Here is a 21410-nt window from a genome sequence, read left to right as displayed (position 1 = left end):
AAATTATTTTAAATAGTTTTAGTAAAAAAAAAAGACATTCACACTAATTAAGATTCTGTTTTTGTGTCGGATAAATAAATTATATCATTTGATATTTTCCCGTTAGCTTCAGTATAGTTTGCTTACATACTCACTCACACACTCAAAGTACCCTAGCAACCACCCTGAGTACCTTAGCAACTGCATAGCAACACCCTAGCAACCAGCCTGAGTACCCTAGCAACCACCCAGAATACCCTAGCAACCGCTTAACAACACCCAACCACCCTTTGTACCTAAGCAACCGCATAGCAACCACCCAGATTACCCTAGGCGCATAGCAACACCCTAGTAGCAACCACCCATATTACCCTAGTAACCGCATAGCAACACCCTAGCAACCACCACGAGTACCAACACAATAGCAACCACCCTAAATACCCTAGCAACCGCATAGCAACACCTTAGCAACCACCCCAAGTACCTTAGCAACTGCATAACAACACCCTAGTAACTGCATAGCAACACCCTAGCAACCATGCCAAGTACCCAGCAACCGTATAGCAACCACATAGCAACACCCTAACAACTACCCCAAGTACCTTAGCAACATAACAAAACCCTGTGAACCACTCAGATTACCCTAGCAACCACATAGCAACACCCCTGGCTTTACTAAACTAATAATTGAACTATTTCAAACTGAAAACCATGAAAATTCAAGCTTTTAAAACTACTTCAAACTTTCTGTCTGGGCTTTTTCAAGCCAACTTAAAGTTTGTCTATGAACTTTACTCATCTAGTCTTTCAAAGCATCTTTTTCTACGCTGATAAGCTATTACTTTCAAGAATCCTTTACTCATCTCAAACAATAAACTGCAGGAAGCCTCTAATAACTGCAGCCTGTCCGGAGGTCGTGACCTCTGACCTCAGTAAGTCACATGAAAGGGGTCAGAGAGACGCGCTGAGCTCTCTTATCCTCTCGATCCATCACACTTGTCCTTCCTGTGATCCCATCTTCAGCTGTATGCCGCGCTCTCCTCCTCCACTCTCCTCATCCGCTCCCGCTGAACACGTCCCGCCGTCGGCTCCTGAGTCGTGTGATTCCTCCGGCCAGCAGGCGGCGACAGAGGACGGCTGTGACTCTCAGGCGACAGCGCCCAGACCCGTGAGGAACGACTCCGGGAAAGTGCCGAAGTGGCTCAAACTGCCAGGTGTGTTCGTCACGTTTGTAGCAGCATTTTTTGAGTTTTATTCATATTTTGAATTTGCAAAACAGTTTTTTTCATCCTCATTCCATTTAAAGGTAAAAGTGATCTGCACTACAGTAGACTTTAAAAAGGGCCCTTAAGAGTTTATGATGTGCATTACATTTGAATTAACTTAAGCACCTTGATTAAAGGCACAACAGAATATATAATTATTTAATATATAAAATATATATTAAAATATATATTGCATTTTCACACTTTTTTTGACTGTTTTCAGGTAAGAAGTGACGTTTGATCAGCGCAGGAGGACGGAAGCGTTTGGATTCTCCGGCTGCAGTAGTTTAATAGTTTATCAATATTTCATGCAAACCTCCATCAATTAAACACAGTGTTAATTGCCAATTGAGTTTCTCTCTTTTTTTCTGACACAACTGTTTCTGATGATAATTCTTGATCGCATTTAGTGATTCACAGAATAAATAAGTGATTCACTGAATCGTTTTCAGTCAGCGTTCATGCCTGCGTCGAAATTGAATACTTCCCTACTATATAGTATGCGAAAAAGAGTAGTATGTAAACAGTAAAACAGTAGGCAAAAAGTCCCCGGATGGCGAGATTCTGAAGTGTGCATTCATTGGATGATTTACTATCCCATGAGGCCACGGGAGAGGATTTATGAAAGCCAGTGAAGCGACGCAACTGACGCCGGTAGGTCACATGACAGTAACAACATGGCGGATGTTGTACCTACTCAGTACGTGATATCGGACGCAGCTTGTGACTCTCTTTACTTGTGTATATATAGCTGTAATTTATTTCCATTTCAGTTTTAGTTTGTTGTTTTAGTAGCCTACTTAAATTTATTTATTTCCAAGGCAACATTTGTAATTTTCATTCAAGTTTTTATCTAATATTTATATTTTATATTCTTTTTACAACAACTGTTTTTGAGGACAACTCTGGGTTTCATTTAGGGTACTTTACACGACAACAATGTACTAAAAGCGTAAAAGTCTTTGCGTTTATCGCGTGCTGACGACACGGATCTACGAAAACTATTAAAATCGCTGTATTGTGCTGCCAGGCCAGTAGTTGCGATGTCACTTTGTAAAGATTTTTTTTTATTACAGAAAAAAATTTACAAAATTTGTACAAACATATACAACTCACAACAAATATGTAAACAAATATACATATATGAGGAATGTATAAAGGAAAACAATTTATGCCTGAGGTAAAAAATTAAGTTAAATCTGCGAAACGCTTCGCAAGTTTTTTTTTTTGCTTTTAATATTATCTAAAGTAGTGCCATATATTTTAATTTTAAATGTCACTTTGTAAAGAAAAACTACGCGCCTATAGACTGAACACGTAACACGCATGCGCATAACGTCACATTTTTCACAAATTCGATATCGCGTTAAAAAACCTACATTTTGAATCCCGTTTTCAGTACCCCAAAACGCCGTTGTCGTGTAAATGAACGGCCAAAACGAATCTTAAGTTTTCCGTTTTCAGTTGAAAATGGCGTCGTGTAAACGGTCCCTTAGTTTCAAACGAACATTTTAGGTGTTTTTGCCGACGCTGGTAGTAAGCGATGCTTTGATGTAAACGGTCCTGCCGCCTCGCTGCCCGTCTGAAGGAACTTCAAAGTGTCCGGAGGAGAGACTCTGGCGCGCCTGGCACTTGTCATCTCTTAACTAGCTGCCGGCCCCGTTGACTCGGTTAATGACCTCCAGCTGCGGCGGCTCTTTGAAGGCGGAGCGGCGGTTTGATGAAGGCCGCGCGCGGAGCACCTGCTGAGGGTTTAGAGGAGCCGCGCAGGTGAACTAAAGCTCGCGTGTCCTCAGTTTAACCCGCAAAACACAGCGTTTTTCTTCCTCATCCCGTTCAAAGGTAAAAGTGACCTGCACTACAGTCGGAGTAGACTTTAAAAAGGGCCCTTAAGAGTTTATGATGTGCATCATGTTTGAATTAACTTAAACACCTTGATTAAAGGCGCAATATGTAAGATTTTTGGATTAAAATATCCAAAAACCACTATAACATTGTTATATATTTTGACTTGTGTACTTACAATATCCCAAATGTCTCCAAGAATGTTTAAATCCAGAGAAATAAGCAATTTTAACCAGGACACGGATCGTGTCTGTGCGTCGCCTATCAGTGACATCATACCCGCGTTACCCTCAATTTCTGGTTTTATTTTGTAGGAACCATGGAAACACCAAAGACGCTTTAATATGTTTTATTAGACAAGGGAACAACTGTTTGGATACATTTATAGACAGAAAACTAAACATTGTCATATAGCTCAACATTATTGTTTGAGGCTCGTTTTCTTGATTTATATTAATATGATATTCTAATATCGATCTAGTTTACTGCAGTGTGCAACAAGTGTCTCATAACAGGTGCCAAGCGAACGCACAGAGTAACTTTATAACATCATTTTCAACATAGTCAAATGCATCTAATATGATAAACAGCGCTGCTTTACCTCACATATGCTTGAACGGAATAAGCGGAAGCATAATAAAAGTTCCGCTGCTCTCGAGGAGTGTGTCGCGCTCGTCTCTCATTAGCAATCGCTCCAGCGGCCTCGTTCAGCTCCAACACCCTGCTTCATACTACAGTAACATTAATAATCTCATCCATGAACATGATTTCTGCCCGAGTCCCATCCTGATTCTTTTCCACCGGCTGTGAGGTGAAGACGACATCTCCCAAGATTCTGCGCTCAATCTTGGCGTCATCAAGCTACGCCTTTTGTTTTGAATAAGCGATCTCTGGCAGTGAAAAATTATATATTGTGCCTTTAAAGACCTTCAAGTCAACATGAAGTCATATTTATTATGTCTTATTGTGAACAGTTCATTAGCGCAAAGGTACCAGGATTATTATCGTAAACTGAAAATGAGAGCATAAAAAAACATTTTCATTAAATATTAACAGAAATATAAAAAAAATAATTTTATCTTCGCTATAGTTGACATTTTTGTTTAAGTACTAAAATAACAAACTAAAATTAATAACTAGACTATAGACATATTTTTAAAAACTAATAAAACACAACAAAAACTTTAAAATTTAAAATGAAAACAACGGGGGGAAAAAATCTAATTAAATTTTTAAAAAACTAATCGCATATCAATTACACGATTAGTACAAAGTACTCTTTAAAAAATGCCTTTAATCAAAACCACATGGACCAGTTTCATATACATCATATTATGGATACAAATGGATGCAACTACTGTTTCATGTTTTACTTTACAGATCTTCTCATTATTATATTCTAAGTGGTGAGAGTTTATATAAGCTTAGCCTATATGATTAGGCTATTACTTATTCACACCACTTTTTGTCAATTTAAAACAATCATTGGCCATACGTGGGGAAATGAATGTACCATGTTTTGTTTGTTAGCTCATCTGAGGACATAATCGTTTCGTGCTGTTTGCTGATATTTTCACGGATGAAGTGGCTGTTCGGCTCCCTCTAGTGGACTTTTTAAGCTCTTTTACACTGCGCGTGTTTTGGTCACGTGTTTTCACTCTTCGTACATGGATTAGGCCTACTACTGTTGATGATTTGACATGATTCAGGATTGTTAGGTTCATCCTGAAGTTGCAGATACCCATTTCAAATGAACACAGGAACACTTAGTAATGTTAGTAACTTAATCCAGACATTTTAATCAAACCCGCAAATTCGTTTGAAAAACCAAATTAGCCAGAGATCAATTATATATTACATTTGTCAAATCATCTGAGAGGTACGAAGAACGGACGCCAGATGGCAGTACAGACCCACAAATCACTGAGAGAAAAGCAGCCTGCACTTCAGCATGCGAATGCTCGGATATTTCAGCAGGTGGCGCTGTTGTTAAAAATATCCGTTTTTAGGATCAGGGTTAGTATAGTTAACTGCGACTAAAAAAATGTTACTTGAAATAAAGTAAACATTAACTGAAATAATAATATAATAAACGTATTTTATTTCAGCTAGTTGCCAAGAAATTATTTTTATTTAGTTTAATTTGTACTAAAACAACCAAAATTAGAACTGAAATAAAAACAAAACTTTATAGACTTAATGACAACTAATTAAAACAACAAAATCACTAACCTAAAATATATAAAAATAAAAATTCAAAACACACAAAAAAGTCTCATCTTAGTATCGATCTCAGAGTCGCAGCTGTTGAAAAGAAGGAACATTAGCTGCTTGACCGAACATGGCAATGTGAACTGAAAGTGAATTTTAATATGATTCCAGCATATTTGTTTCTGGTGTGATGATCAGTGTTTTTTTGTTGTCAGAAATATTACAGGTGTTACATTTTGTGGTTAATTCAGGAAATGAGTCACAGTTGCAACACGATCAGATGCTGGAACGTAGAACTTCATGACTTGATCTATATCTGTGTCACTGCCAATTACCACACATTAATGAATCATTTTTATTTAATATTTCAATTTTAAGATAATAAAATATATTTTAATACAAATAAAAATATAAAAGCAAGTCAACTTTTACAGTGTGTGTGTATGATTTTGTACAACAATAATGATTTTAATGACTTTTCAATGTGAAAATCATTAAATATTCCATCATAAATCAACCCTCTTATTGGAGTTCTTCATGCAAAAGCTGCTCATGAATGGATTTAAAGGTAAGTAAAGAAAAGAAAGTCTTGTGGTGCTTTTCAAAAATTGTTGCTGGTTTCACAGACAAGGTTCAAGTCTAGTCCCAGACTAAAATGCATGTTTGAGCTGTTTTAACTAAAAGCAACTTGCACTGATTTATCTTAAAATATGTCAGTGTCATTGTTTTGTCTCAGGATGCACATCAGTAATGTTTTTTTTTTTCCTGAGGCACGTTTAAAAAAGCTACTTAAATGTCCTAATTTAACTAAAACGCATTAATGGGGCTATATGCAGAATTCAGTAACCCTTGTTATTAGCGACACCGGTGGCCGGTAAGTGAACTGCAGCCAGCAACTCACTGCTCGTGCTCGTTCTCGTTCACACGTAACGTACCAGAGGCTGAACGAGGTTCACGGCCTCAATACATTCACGTCGACGTTCTTTTTCGTTCCTTGCTTATAAAGTTGTTAATACATTTGCAGCGATACTGTTAATGAACAAACTGACGCCGTCCACACTGCTGAGAGCGACGTTTAGATGAATATGTAAATATGTGTTGCGCGTTTTCCTCTCAATAACAAAATAAACAACAACAAAAAATGAGAAAAAAAAGCAGTTAAGAAGCATCTGATCGTAGTTATGTGGATATGTTTGCACCAGCTCTGCGATTCACCGGTATCATGTCGACAGATGAGGTAACTAAAATTAAACTGTTATGATAGTTTGATTATAAAGTATATTTGACTTTATAGACGACATTATTCGTTTCATGTGTCAAAAAATAGAAGAGAGGCTCTCGGGAGCGCGCGTAACCGTCACATTCTTTTGGTTTTTACCGGCAAAAACGTCCCGAGTCCTTCACTTAAAAATCAGTCTACATGCTTTTATAGACAACCGAGGAAGTCGGGGAATGTGTCGTTTTTTTACAAGCTGTTGACGGGTCATTGACGAACAAGGTTTTTAAAAGTGTAAAAAAAAAATTTAGCGGAGATATAATTAATTTTGAAGTTTTATTAAGTGTTAACAATGAGATTATGTAGAGTTTTTTTTATATATATAATCAATTAACACTTCTTTTGTCATTTATTACAAGATAGACAAAATTTGTCATCAAAAAAGTCATTCGGTTTAACCAAAATTTCGATTTTGCCGAATTACACTTTTGGTTATACTGAATGATGATATTTTCAAACAATGCTAACAGGCTGATATCTAGCTAGCTAGCAAAACGACAATCAAACATTTTATATTTAGTACAAGTTTTTTAAATATTACAACATTTTCCATGTTTTATAGCGGTTGTACCGAATGACCTGATGTTTCGGGACATGCGTATGAGCAAGTGAAAACATTAAGTTTTCAAACAGTTAAGAGAGAGTTAGTTACTTTGCTTCACGACCATGTGGTCCTTTGCAGGTGTCACATTCTGTCACATGATATTGACCGCATAACTTGATTCAAAATGGTCCCTTTATATTGGTTACTCCGAATGACATAAGTGAAATTCATTTTTTTCTGACATTCTTTCTCTTAACAAAGCAACGACTTCTACACATAATTTTAATACAATTTTGCACTATGTTGATTTATGATGTTATAAAATCATGCCAGAATAAAAAAGATATACATTTATAACATTTTAAGATATTTTAATCACAAATGAAATGGCTGTGTTGGCCTTTGGACGGTTAAACCGAATGACCTTTTGACACTTCAAAATCTTTAAAATACCTTTATATGCAGCAAAATATAATTAAAACCTTTTGGATTCTAGTTGTACTACTTTACATACTTTGGATGTCATATCTTTGTTTTTTATTATTATTAGGGCCTTTGGACAAAAAAATGATCAGTCACTTCAGTGACCCTAATACATAAAAACATCGTACATTTAATGCATTAATGCACAGAATTAATAAATGAGGTTCAAAATGACATTTGAAGTTCATTGCATGGACAAAAATGCAGAGATGTTAAGAATATCTCCTTTTGTGTTTCACAGACGAACCACACGAAGGGTGATGATGACAAATTGATCATCTTGGGCCTTTAACTTGCATTGAACCTAGAAGATGCGTTTCAGAACTATGACAGACACACAGTGTAACTCGATAGTCTTTAGTAATCTTGAATATTTAAGCTTCATTCTTCAACTGCATGCTTAGAAACCCCGGGTGACTCTTGTGTCTGTGTCTAAAAGGGTTTATATATAGAATAACTGTCCGATTCCTTCACAGGTGCTTCTGGACACACATTCCAGCCTCCTGCCGCACCCCTCATAGTGTAGAAATAACCTCGTCTGGAGCTCCACGGCTGGAGAAAGTAACTGGCTGTCATCCGTACGGACACATGGATGTGAGAGACTCGAGACGACAGATCTGATCTTCTCTGTGGACTCTTTCTGGTTTCTGTGTGGAGTTTCTTCTCTCAGAATGCTGGAGGAGATTTTGATGACTGGAATTGGACTAGAAGGTAATTGATCTGATGTTAATGATCGCGTCTCCATTTCTGTGAGACTGGCGATTTTGACGTTTTTGTTTTTCGACAGGTCGTGAGTCACGCTCTCCAAAATAGTCAGAAATACTTCATGCACCCCTGAGGAGAAGAACGTCTGAGAAAACAGCCACGACTCTGCTGCCTTGGAAACCAAACAGGAAGCGTCAGACAGACGGTGGGCGGCCGAATCACTACAGACAGACGACAGACGCAAGCTCTGATGAGCTCCGATATCAACAGATAACCTGGAATCAGTGCTTCAAATAGGGAACGTCAACTTTCCTGCTGGTGGATCTAGTGATCTAGAAACATTCCATCATAACAAGCTATAAAACACACTACTATTCAAAAGTTTGGGGTCAGTAAGAATTTTGAATTCTTTTATTCATCGAGGACGCATTAAATTGATCAAAAGTAACATTAAAGAATTTACATTGTTACAAAAGATTATTTCAAATAAATGCTGTTCTTTTGAACTTTCTATTCAAAGAATCCTGAAAAAGTAGGCCTATCTTGAATTCCATAGATTTTTAACATTATTTATTTATTTATTTATTTTAATTTTACATCTTCTAATTAATTTAGTATGTTTTTTGTTTTTAGTGTTCATTTTACATTTTTATTATTTAATTTAACTAGATTTGATTTGTTTTCATTTTACATGTTTATGATTTAATACATTGTGGAGTTTTTTTGTTTTATTTTTTTTTAATTTTACATCTTTATGATTTAATCTACCAATTTTTATTGGATTTGTTTTCATTTTACATGTTTATGGTTTAATACATTTTTACAAAGTGTTTAATTTTATTTTAAAATTTAAAAAATAATTTAATAATTTAATTTTTAAATGAATGTTTTTCATTTTGCATGTTTGATTTAATATATTTTTAAGAGTTTTTTAGTTTAATTTTTTAAATTTCACATTATGATACATTTTTAGTGTTTGATTTTAATTTTAAAATTATTTTAATATTATATATTTATGATTTAATTTACCAGTTTTTATTGGATTTGTTTTCAATTTAAAAAGTGTTTATTTTTTTTAATTTTATATATTTGTTAATTATTATTTTTTAGGATTTAATTACATTTATAAAAAGTAATTATTTTAATTTCACATTTATATCATTTAATTAATTTTTAGTAAGTGTTTTATTTTGAATTTTTGTTTTTGTTTCCACAAAAATATGAAGCAGCACAACTGTTTTTAACATTGATGATAGGAAGAAATTTAATAGAACTGTGCCATCACAGAAATAAATTACAACTTAAAATATAATACAATAGAAATCAGTCATTTTAAATAGTAATAATATTTAAAAGTATTACTGTTTATATTTCTGATTAAATAAATGCTGTCTTAGTGAGCAGAAGAGATTTTGACCCCAAACTTTTGCACGACATGAGCGGCTCCTCTGGACATTATTTAAACCGGGCGGCCGTGTTTTCTCCTGTAGGTGGCGCCCGTTTGTGTCAGCTGACTCTGTGCTGCGCCGTCATCTCTCTGGTGATCCACGTCGCCGGTTACAGCGCCACCTACGGGACATTCTGTATGGCTGTTTGGACGTCCTGCTTTGCCATCACAGCCGCCGTTTTTGTGCTGGACGTGACGCGCTTGCACACGTGTCTTCCCGTGTCGTGGGAGAATCTGACCGTGACGTTTGCGTCTCTGGCCGTCCTGCTCATGCTCACCGCGTCTGTCGTCTATCCCGTGTACTTTGTGCGCGCAGACGACTGTCCTTATAATAATTGCGAAGTAAGAAATTTCCGGATCGCGGTGACCGTGTGCTCATGGGCGGCGTGTGTCGCGTACGGGACGGAGGTTTTTCTGTCGCGTGCCAAACCGGGTCGCGCCGTTGGCTACATGGCAACGCCATCTGGCATCCTGAAGGTGGTGCAAATCTTCGTGGGATGCGTGATTTTTGTGATGCTCGCCAACGGGAGTGATTTCACAAGCCACGTTGCGACTGTGTACTGCGTGGCGGTGTTCGGCGTCTGCTTCGCCGCCTCTGTGCTGCTGGTGGCGCTGACGGTCTCGGGCCGGACCACGGCTCTGCGGCTGCCGTTCGAGCGGTTTGTAGTCGTCTACACATTCGTGGCGGTGCTGCTGTACTTGAGCGCTGCCGTAGTTTGGCCCGTCTTCTGCTTCGACAGGAAGTACGGCACTCCGCTGCGGCCGCAGGGCTGCCCGAGGGGGAAGTGCTCATGGGACGTGAAGCTCGCCGTCACTGTGCTGTGCTTCATCAACGTCTCACTTTACATCGCCGACCTCGTCTATTCCCAGAGGAGCCGGTCAGTGTCGCAGCGTCCTCGAGTGTAGCGAGAACATTAATGAAACAGTGAGACTTCAGAAATATACCATGATACTGTTTGATTGACGTCACTGACACTATCAGATTTACCACTGTGTGTTCCTTTACATGCCTGTTTATTGTGATTAAAATATGCATACGCCACATATTACTATGATTATGGATGCTACAATCATGAGCTTATCGCATCAATTTGATCAAAGTATTGTGTTTACATGTGGTAAGGTTTAATCGCAATATTGCCATATTCGCATTATGTAAACGTAGTTATTGTTATTGAACTGAACTGAATCAACACTGAACTGAGTCAGTGAATAATGACACTGTCGTTTCTGTAGAGCTGCTTATAGCTGAATTGAACTCGTTTCATAATTGATGAACTTTATAATTGAGCTGAATAATGACACTCATATTTGAAGTTTGCATCATTAATTCTGTTATTTTTCTGTTCATTACTGTGAAGCACATTTGTGTTAAGCGCTGTAGAAATAAAGCTGACTTGACTTGAGTTTGGTTACGTCATAATTACATGCTAATGCAGTCAGCATCAGCGAATACCATCATGGGTGTGTGCGAGAGTGAGTTTGTGTGTGCAAGAGTGAGTTTGTGTGTTTGTGTGTGTGTGCGAGAGTGAGTTTGTGTGAGTGTGTGTGTGCGAGAGTGAGTTTGTGTGAGTGTGTGTGCGAGAGTGAGTTTGTGTGTGCGAGAGTGAGTTTGTGTGAGTGTGTGTGCGAGAGTGAGTTTGTGTGAGTGTGTGTGTGCGAGAGTGAGTTTGTGTGAGTGTGTGTGTGCGAGAGTGAGTTTGTGTGAGTGTGTGTGTGCGAGAGTGAGTTTGTGTGAGTGTGTGTGCGAGAGTGAGTTTGTGTGAGTGTGTGTGCGAGAGTGAGTTTGTGTGAGTGTGTGTGCGAGAGTGAGTTTGTGTGTGCGAGAGTGAGTGTGTGAGTGTGTGTGCAAGAGTGAGTTTGTGTGAGTGTGTGTGTGCGAGAGTGAGTTTGTGTGCGAGAGTGAGTTTGTGTGAGTGTGTGTGTGCGAGAGTGAGTTTGTGTGTGCGAGAGTGAGTGTGTGAGTGTGTGTGCGAGAGTGAGTGTGTGAGTGTGTGTGCGAGAGTGAGTTTGTGTGAGTGTGTGTGCGAGAGTGAGTTTGTGTGAGTGTGTGTGTGCGAGAGTGAGTTTGTGTGAGTGTGTGTGCGAGAGTGAGTTTGTGTGAGTGTGTGTGTGCGAGTGAGTTTGTGTGAGTTTGTGTGTGCGAGAGTGAGTTTGTGTGTGCGAGAGTGAGTTTGTGTGTGCGAGAGTGAGTTTGTGTGTGCGAGAGTGAGTTTGTGTGAGTGTGTGTGCGAGAGTGAGTTTGTGTGTGTGTGCGAGAGTGAGTTTGTGTGAGTGTGTGTGCGAGAGTGAGTTTGTGTGAGTGTGTGTGTGCGAGAGTGAGTTTGTGTGAGTGTGTTTGTGCTTGCGTGAGTGCGTATGAGTGCGTTTGTGTGTGATTGCGAGTGTGTGTGTGCGAGAGTGAGTTTGTGTGAGTGTGTGTGTTTGTGTGTGAGTGAGTGCGTATACATGTGCTTGCGTGAGTGCGTGTGCGAGAGTGCTTGTGTGAGTGTGTGTGCGAGAGTGTGCTTGCGTGTGTGTGTGCGAGAGTGTGCTTGCGTGTGTGTGTGTGTGTGTGCGAGAGTGTGCTTGCGTGAGTGTGTGTGTGCGAGAGTGAGTTTGTGTGCTGCGTGAGTGAGTGCGTTTGCGTGAGTGTGTGTGCGAGAGTGAGTTTGTGAGTGTGTTTGTGTGCTTGTGTGTGTGTGCAAGAGTGTGCTTGCGTGAGTGTGTGTGTGTGAGAGTGTGCTTGCGTGAGTGTGTGTGTGCGAGAGTGAGTTTGTGTGTGTTTGTGCGTTTGCGTGAGTGCGTGTGTGCGAGAGTGAGTTTGTGTATGTGTGAGTGTGCTTGCGTGAGTGTGTGTGTGTATGCGAGAGTGTGCTTGCGTGAGTGTGTGTGTGTGCGACAGTTTGCTTGTGTGTGTGTGTGTGTGCGAGAGTGAGTTTGTGTGAGTGTGTGTGTGTGCGTGTGCGAGGGAGCGTGTGCTTGCATGAGTGTAAGAGTGCATTTGTGTGTTAGCGTGTTTGCGTGTGTGTGTGAGTGCGCATATATTGATTTATATTATATATTTGACTATAGATGATATAGATCTGACTATGTGAGACTGTAGTTTGAATGAATCACACTGACGTTACAGAACAGAACGGCTCGTTCATCATTATCCTGAACATTGTATAAGCATTTGTTCGTTTCATGTGTCATGTGTCAGAATACTTTTGATTTTCCTGACGAAATAGTTCATAGACAACATAGGAAGTTGAGGAAGATCTTGTTTCGTTACAAGCTGTTCACACATTGGCAATAAAAATAAAAAAAATTGAAAATTCTTACATATCGCCCCCTAAAATGATCCCGTGATGGGAACCCCTGAAAGCTTCCACTGTATATAGAACCGTGAGTGTGTTCATCCATCTCTGCTGACACACACTGCCATATTTAATCAGTTCAGCAGATTTTTCTTTAAAATCAGAGCAGAAAATGAGACGGATTCTCTGATTGGCTGATGGGTGTGTTTCTGTTTTTGCATCAATGAGTCCAACTTGGTGAAATCATACCATAATATTCTTATGATAACACTTTGAATCCGGCATGATTTAGCGTCCTGTAAAAGAGGTCCTGTGATTCCGGTAGGGTTCAGCTCCGGTGTGTCCAGACTAATCCTGCAGCAGCTGGATGGAGCTTTTGCCCGTCAGCAGATTCAGATCTCCTGCAGGACGTGAGGCTGAAAGCGGCAGACTCAGCACATCAGCGCTCGCATCTGCAGATTTCTCATTCTCTCCTGCTTCTCTTCTCATCCGTTTCTTCTCATCCGTTTGTCATGCAGACACAGCTATTATTTATCTGTCCTGCTCCTCTCTTGTCGTGTGTCAGCGGGACAGATCTTCACCTGCTCTGTTTACTATACGCTCATTTGTCTGAGTTACACATCACTGTTGTGTTAAACTGTGGAAGATTCATAAACATTCGACGATCGTGAAAAACTACAGGAACATCAGTGCTGCTGAAAGAAAGAACTATAACGCATATTCTCACATGTCTGTCATTCAGCCTTTTTTGTGGAAACGTCTGCTGATGTGTATCTGATACAGCACTGAATCTCAGTAAAGCTGTCAAGAACGTGCAGGACTCATTTTTCACCACAAAATCAAAAGAAAGAATTTATTTTGCGTGAAGAAAGTAAATGCCTGTTTTAGAACCGCTGCATTGTGACATTCGTGACCATTATTAAATGTATCCCTCAAGTTTTCTTTTTCTTTTTCTTTCTTTTTTTTTTATCTTGTGTAGATTTTTACAAGAATCCCTAATGTATGTTTCATAGAAAAAAAAAATACGTAGGTAATTGTCATTAAAATAATGTCACAATGGAAAAAAAGACCCTAAAATGTTTTCTCCATGCAAATTAGAGTTTCTTATTTCTTTCTTTTGATTTTGGGGTGAAATATGAGCTGGACATGTTTTCATGAGATGCGTTTATCAGGAGAAACACCATAGTGGTATCAGTGTGTGTGTGAGAGAGATTGTGTGTGTTTGTGTGTGTGAGAGTGAGAATGTTTGTGTGAGAGAGTGTGTGTTTGTTGTGTGGGAGAGAATGAGAATGTTTGTGTGAGAGAGTGTGTGTTTGTTGTGTGGGAGAGAATGAGAATGTTTGTGTGAGAGCGAGAGTGTGTGTGTGTGTAAGAGAGAGAGTGTTTGTTGTGTGTGTGAAAGAGTGAGAATGTGTGAGCGAGTGTGTCAGACAGAGAGAGAGAGTGTGTGAGAGATTGTTGTGTGTGTGTGAGAGCGAGATTGTGTGTGAGCGAGAGTGTGTGTGTGAGAGAGAGAGAGAGAGAGAGAGAGAGATAGCGTTTGTGTGTGAGCAAGAGAGTGTGTGTGAGAGAGAGGGAGAATAATAGTTGTTTGTGTGTGTGTGTGAGAGAGAGAGCATTTATGTGTGTGTGAGAAAGTGTGTGTTTGTGTGAGCAAGAGTGTGTGTGTGTGAGAGAGAGAGAGAGAGAGAGCGTGTGTGTGTGAGAAAGTGTTTGTGTTGAGTGTGTGTGTGTGTGAGAGAGAGAATGAGAGCGTTTGAGTGTGTGTGAGAAAGTGTGTGTTTGTGTGAGCAAGAGAGAGTGTGTATAAGAGAGAGAATGTTTGTGTGAGCGAGTGTGTCAGACAGAGAGAGAGTGTGTGAGAGATTGTTGTGTGTGTGTGAGAGTGAGAGTGTGTGTGTGAGAGAGAGAGAGCGTTTGTGTGTGAGCAAGAGAGTGTGTGTGTGGGAGAGGGAGAATGTTTGTTGTGTGTGTGAGAGAATGTTTGTGTGAGTGTGTGTGAGAAAGTGTGTGTTTGTGTGAGCAAGAGTGTTTGTGTGTGAGAGAGAGAGAGCGTGTGTGTATGTGAGAGTGTTTGTGTTGAGTGTGTGTGTGAGAGAGAGAGAGAATGAGAGCGTTTGTGTGTTTGTGTGAGCAAAAGAGAGTGTGTGTGAGAGAGTGAGAATGTTTGTGTGTGTGAGAAAGTGTTTGTGTGTGTGTGAAAGTGTTTGTGTGTGTGTGTGTGTGTGAGAGAGAGAGAGTGTGTGTGTGAGTGTTTGTGTTGAGTGTGTGTGTGTGTGTGTGTGTGAGAGAGCGAGACAGAGAGAGAGAAAGAGTGTGTGTGTGTGGTCGTCCTGAAGAACATCCCCTTCAAAAGGTGCTTACTGATAACACACGCAGAGACTGCTGACTCCGTGATGTAGATAATCGCACTCATTTTTTTAAGGCTGTCGTTGATTTTTCTGCTTGGCTCTGCTCTCTCTCTCTCTCTCTCTCTCTCTCTCTCTCTCTCTCTCGCTCTCTCAAATCTCTTCTCAGTTTGTTCTCAGTGAGGCCGTCAGAGACAGATGGTGTGGCCGTGTGTGCGACTCAGATGATGTTATCTGTGTTTCTCTCTCATCATGAGCTCTTTACATTGACTTCTGTATTTTATGTACAAAAACAGGGGTTTGTGTTGATTTCAGGTTTTGCTTTCCTTCTGGGAACATTTGGTTAAAAAGATGTTAAAACCTGATCCACACCGTCATCTCTGTGCCGGCATGTGCCACAGCATCTTCCTGGTTTCCCATCATCCCCGGAGGTGGCTCACGGCCCGTTGACATCTCAGCGTCATTCGTTTGTCTCAGTCATCGACAGTCTGGCAGTGTGTGTGTGTGTGTGTGTGTGTGTGTGTGTGTGTGCGCGCTCAGGGCCTCTCATTCGTCTTCAGAATCAGTGGAGCCAAACGCCGCTGGGGTTTCCTTTCCGTATCCTCTGACCAGCATGTAGATCACGTTATGGTCGGTGCCTGCGTCTTCACAGTGGGGAAACGTCACCGTCTGAGTGAGATCAGCAGTGACAGCTGTCAATCAGCAGACGAGGCTGCGGGCGGCTGCGCTTTACTGCACAAAGAACCTTCCTGTCATGCGAGATCAGTAGATGATGTGAAGAGATGAAGCCAACCAACCCTGTCAGTGACAGCTGATATTATGAACAGATACTTCTTTCACCATGATTTTACTATAGTATTTGCAGTAAAACCATAGTACTAATGGTTAAAGTCATGATGTAGAGACGGCTCTTCCTTATTGTAATGTACATCTGTATTATGGAAAAATAAAATGTAGAGCAGGGACTTCTGTGTTATTTGCCCCTATTTGGGTGTGAGCAAAAACACACCGTTTTTGTGTGTGTCCCTTTAAATGCAAATGAGCTGCTGCTCCCCGCCCCCTTTCCAGAAGAGGGCGGAGCTTTAACAGCTCGCGCTTCGGTTGCTCAACAACAACAAAGCTGGAGAATCTCACGCAGCCAAAATGAGGATTGTCAGTAACGGTGTTCAGCCTTACATTGTTCAAACCGGAGTCGATACTGATAGAGAGACTCAGGAAGAAGTTATAATAATAGACTACATAAAGTATATTAGTGTAATTTAACATAATTGCAGGCTCTGCACTTCCAATTTCTCTTAACATGGGGACAGGAGAGGTGTCAGTCAATCAATGGGAAAACAAAGTAACTTGTGTTGCTTATTTGAAAAAGTAACTCAGATATTTTGTTGTAAATGTAAAAGTAATGCATTACTAATTACTTGAAAAAGTAATCTGATTATGTAACTCACGTTACTTGTAATGTGTTACCGCCAACACTGCAAATCACTGTTCCTACAGCGTTTCTAGAACGTTTGTTACCAGCTAACAAATTAATTTGCTAATGTTTATATTACATTTGGAAACATTAATTATGAATGTTCAGTGTTTTTAAATGTTTTTTTTAATGGTTATGCGAACGTTAAGGAAACATTTCATTTTGCAAACATTATGGGATGTTACTTTTAAATTTTCTCTGAACATTCCACTCAGAACTGGGTTTACGTTACAATACAGAAGAAAATATTTGTTGCTACTTCCGTTTCGTCGCAACTTTAAACTCACACTGCGTCGGAAATCGAATACTTCTCTACTATATAGTATGCGAAAAATGATATGCCAACAGAGTAGTAGGCGAAAAGTAACCGTATGACTGCTTCCGACGAGATTCTGAAGTGCGCATTCTATGGACACTTTACTATCCCATGAGGCCACAGGAGAGGATTTATGAATGGAAGTGAAGCGATGCAACTGATGCTGGTAGGCAGTGTTGCCAAATCTACAGTTTTCCCACGGAATTGTGTTGCTGTGGGTTGTTTTTCATGTCCGCGGGTTGAAGCGACCCCAATAATGTTATATTTAGCCCCTGGAATGCTAATTTTGCTAGGGGAACCCCGCTAAAATTTTACCCCACGGGATGCGATTTTTACTGGGGACCAATGCGGCTAGTTTTGAGTAGCAGTTGGGCAGGTTTTGTTGTGAAAACCTAGCAACCCTGTCGGTAGGTCATGTGACAGTAACATACTACCCATATTCATACTACATACTTTTTTAACAGTAGTGCTTACTACTACACGATTTCGGAGCAGCGTCAAACTCATTTTCGTAAATGCGCCTCTTGAGCTTTGTTGTGATGCTTCCCTCATGCATATTTTTGACATGCCAGTCAAGCTGAATGAATCAATACTAATTAAAAAGTCATTAAGCGCTCATCTTTTAATGAATTAGAGGCGTTGTTGATCCAAACGCGCATGAATGCGGGATGATTTTTAATAACCGGCCCGCGCGGTAGTTTTGGTTCATTTGTATTCGTGTGTAGCCCTAACCGACATCAAAGAGACCCTCACCTCCTCACACAAGACCCTCACATCACCTACGAGCGGATCTGAATGTCAAGAGCTTCACGGCTCTATCGCTCCTGACGCGTCTTTTGTGTGGAAGCATTTAATCCGGCGACCGCCGCGGTAATTTCAGAACGCGCGATACGAGCTGAATACAGAAAGTCAGTGGAACACCTTGTGTGGGCGCCATCTCTCTCTCTCTCTCTCTCTGTCTATCTGTCTCTCTCTCTCTTTGGTTTTCTCCGAGCCAAATGAGCCCCTAAAGAAAAACCGTCAATCTGTGGATTTGGCATCCGTCTCCGTCTAATCACAGTGACAGAAATCGTCGTCCACGCTTCGCCTGGATTCCTTTTCAGACAGAACTGATTCATGTATTTGGGTATTTTTAATAAATCTGAGGGGATTTGAGGGAGAAAACCAATGAGTGTCGGTACGCTCCGGCGGGCACAGAGAGGCATATTGTGCCCACGCCGCGGGACTTTAATTAACTTATTTAAAGAGGCAGACGGGCGAAGTTTGGCTCACTCGAACTTTCTGTCAGGAAACACGAATGTTTCTGGCTCTTCACCCGGAGGTGAGGCACTCGTGATGTCTCTGGTAGACAGACGGTTAAAGTGGCTCTCTTGACAGGGGAATGAAAGCCGGACATCGTCTTCGTGCTCTCAGATGAGTGAGACAGCAGCTGCGGTGTGGATCAGTATATTTAGCACACTGGCATGAACACTATTCAGACAGATTCCTCTCTCAGCTGCTCACTAAACACAAGCACTTGATGATTATAACATCAAGGCCAAATCATATGATCAATATCTGTCTTCTGATTTAAATAACATATTTCAAAGCAAAAAATCTGACATGAAATGTCCCATAAATGTTGTTTCTTATGCTCAAATAGCGTTAAAAAAAACGTATTTTTCAGGATAGAGGAGCCAATGCGCATGTGCTGTCCTAAGCGCGTGTCTCAGGTTTCTATGGGAACCGAAGCTTCTAACGGCTGCTGCAGTGACGCAATGACTTTATCAATCAGTGATTGGCTCTTTTACTTAGAAGGCGGGAAGTATTCCGCCATATTGCGTGTTGGAGTTTCTCCCATTCATAACTGTCTTTCTACATCTATTTGGTTTACATGACACCAATAAATCTCCTTTTTTGGTCAACTATTCCTTTAGCTGAGATTCTCACTCTTTCTGCCACACATTTAACTCTATAAAGCCATATTTGATGTGAATTTCTAAGGTCTCTAAACGATCAACATGATCTGTCGCACACAATCTATTACAATCCTTCTGTCCTCTGTTTGATAGTTTAGACTTTAATTTGTAATTGTACAAACTTGTACAAACATTCTCCTTCAGCTTGTGCTTTACTTGTGTTTTTGCTGTGAAATCTTTACTGATTTTTATCAAGTAAAAGTAAGAAATGCTTGAAATACATTGTTTTACAGAAAAATCATGAGTATCAAATATGATCATTAGGCTTTTGAGACAGGTTTATTTGTTCATCTCACAATCATCATTGTATTGTATTGCATAAATATCTTACTAAGACATTATTGGCAGATATTGATATTTATTTGCATTTTATGTAAGTATCTGCTTTACTGTTATAAAGATGTCATTGATTTACATTACAAGCATCTGAATTTAAACTTCATTTTTGTCAGCATTTGCACCTAATTGCATATTTTTGTTCAGTTTGGGTCTCTGAATAAAACTGAGCTGTTTTCCATCATATTCTCACTATATCTGACTATATTAGCCATTAATGTAAAACACATATGCAAACTTTTGTCATATTTTGCCATAAACTGTTCAATTTAAATTGTTCAATTCTGACTATTATTTTATTTGTCAGGCTTTAGTCGCGTGCTTCAACCATTACTGAAACCTTTGTATGTAAATGGTGGTGGGGGGAAAAAAACTGAATTCTTTTGATATATAATTCATGAGAAAGACAGGATTTCAAGTATGCTTTCCTGACTGAAGATAAACATACTTGGGGTTCCTTGATAATCCATCTTAAGCCGATGCTGGATTCTGATATATGAGGGATCTGTATGACAGACAGACACTGAATGGACTTTGATTTTCAAGTGTAACCGGAGTGTCAAAAAATCCTAAAGGAATGTTCATGGAATTTCAGTCATAATTTAGTCCTAATCCTAATGGGATTAAAACAAGAATCCTGTTTTGTTGCTCAAATTAGACACTGTAAATATAAACTTCAGGTCCAGTCTTAGTTTTATTTTTAGTGTTGTCAAATCAATTAATTGTGATAAAATTTTGTGTGTGTGTACACGTATGTATATAGGCCTATATAAAACACATATACATTTACAAACTTTAATGCTAGATGCGATTAATTGATTTGACAGCGCTAGTTATTTTAGTATTATTCACATACTATTTTAGTTTCCATTTATATTTTATCTTTTATTTTTGTTTTATTTTAATTTAAGTTTAATTTTTAGAAATTGTGTTGTTTTTATTAGTGTTTTTTTTTTAAATATTCTATTTAGGTTTTTAATTTATTTTTATTATTTCAGGTTTAGTTTTAGTTTTTATATTTTAATTATTATTTCCAGTTAGTAGCCTAATTTTAGTGCTTCAACTTAAACCAAGGCAACATTTCTAATTTTAGTTTAGTTTGGGGTTTCTCAGAAGCAGAAGTCGTCATAGTTGGGTAAACTTTTATAGAGTACCTCAGGGATAACGTGTTTTTGTAGGCCAACCCGGAAGTTAGCGGCGCACGGGTTCCCTCGATCGAAAGCCTATGCATTTTTCCCATAGACTTTTGGAAAATCGCAAAAAATAAGCTCTGTGTTTAACAAAGCGTTATGACACTTACAAGTTTTGTCTATCAAGATAATCTTTACAAGTTAACACAACATTTATACATTTTGAAGCCTAAATGTCGTCAGATATAAAAAGTTAACAGTAGGCTATAAACAGACTACAGCACACCATGGTCGCGGATCAACCTCACCACCACCAAGCTTCCTCAAACTTTATTTAAAAACATGCTCGCTGATTATGATCTGCGCTGTGTATGAATAATTATCCACTTTTTCATGAGAAATGCTGTCCAAATGTCCTGTTTGTTATGATGACGTCTTAAGTCCCTACCAAAGGAAGTAGTCCCTTTTAGCAATTTGTTAGCAACTGCCATTTTAAGACACAATAAAGGTTTAAAAAAATCACAAGCGGGTTATAACTGGTGTGTTTTATGTCAAAACATGAAAATATTTAGAGGCTTTGTTAATCACAGACCTTATTTCAGGCGATTTAGCAAAAACCCATTCAAAAAACCCATTGACTTTGGGGCGATGGAACCGGAAGTCCTAAAATGCTAACTCGCTTCCGGGTTTTGCCTACAAAAACACGTCATCCCTGAGGTACTCTATAGACCTTGTGCGTCAGAGAAACAAGCGCGCCGCCATCTTTAAAATATTGTCTTTGAACTTTCGTTTTTGCGGTATCTCTGTCAAAG

At 39.4% G+C, this 21410-nt stretch overlaps 2 protein-coding genes across 3 annotated transcripts in view; both read left to right on the top strand.

The window, feature by feature from the left end:
• The window catches only part of aspscr1 (ASPSCR1 tether for SLC2A4, UBX domain containing), a 20578-nt gene extending 18986 nt beyond the window's left edge, over nt 1–1592 (top strand). The window contains 2 exon segments of the mRNA XM_051911665.1: nt 1003–1193; nt 1468–1592. Coding sequence (XP_051767625.1) covers nt 1003–1193; nt 1468–1478 — 202 coding nt within the window. The 3' untranslated portion in view covers nt 1479–1592.
• Nucleotides 1593–5609: 4017 nt separating this feature from the next.
• LOC127522091 (myeloid-associated differentiation marker-like protein 2) lies at nt 5610–11161 on the top strand. Of its 2 annotated transcripts, XM_051911680.1 has the most exons (3): nt 5610–5868; nt 8080–8314; nt 8391–11161. In XM_051911680.1, the coding sequence occupies exon 3, from the start codon at nt 9744–9746 to the stop codon at nt 10659–10661; it is 918 nt and encodes a 305-aa protein (XP_051767640.1). In that variant the 5' UTR covers nt 5610–5868; nt 8080–8314; nt 8391–9743; the 3' UTR covers nt 10662–11161. The 2 variants fall into 2 exon arrangements, with proteins under 2 accessions (XP_051767640.1, XP_051767638.1); XM_051911678.1 differs by lacking the exon at nt 5610–5868 and having other exon boundaries at nt 7003–8314.
• The last annotated feature ends 10249 nt before the right edge of the window (nt 11162–21410 follow it).

Source organism: Ctenopharyngodon idella, chromosome 11 (assembly GCF_019924925.1).
Source record: "Ctenopharyngodon idella isolate HZGC_01 chromosome 11, HZGC01, whole genome shotgun sequence".
In the NCBI taxonomy this organism is placed as follows: domain Eukaryota; kingdom Metazoa; phylum Chordata; class Actinopteri; order Cypriniformes; family Xenocyprididae; genus Ctenopharyngodon; species Ctenopharyngodon idella.
The sequence above is the reverse complement of the archived record's forward strand: the minus strand, read 5'-3'. Positions and strand labels throughout refer to the sequence as shown.

Coding starts and splice junctions, on each gene's coding strand:
- LOC127522091 (XM_051911680.1), top strand. CDS start 9,744: ATGAGCGGCTCCTCTGGACATTATTTAAACCGGGCGGCCGTGTTTTCT.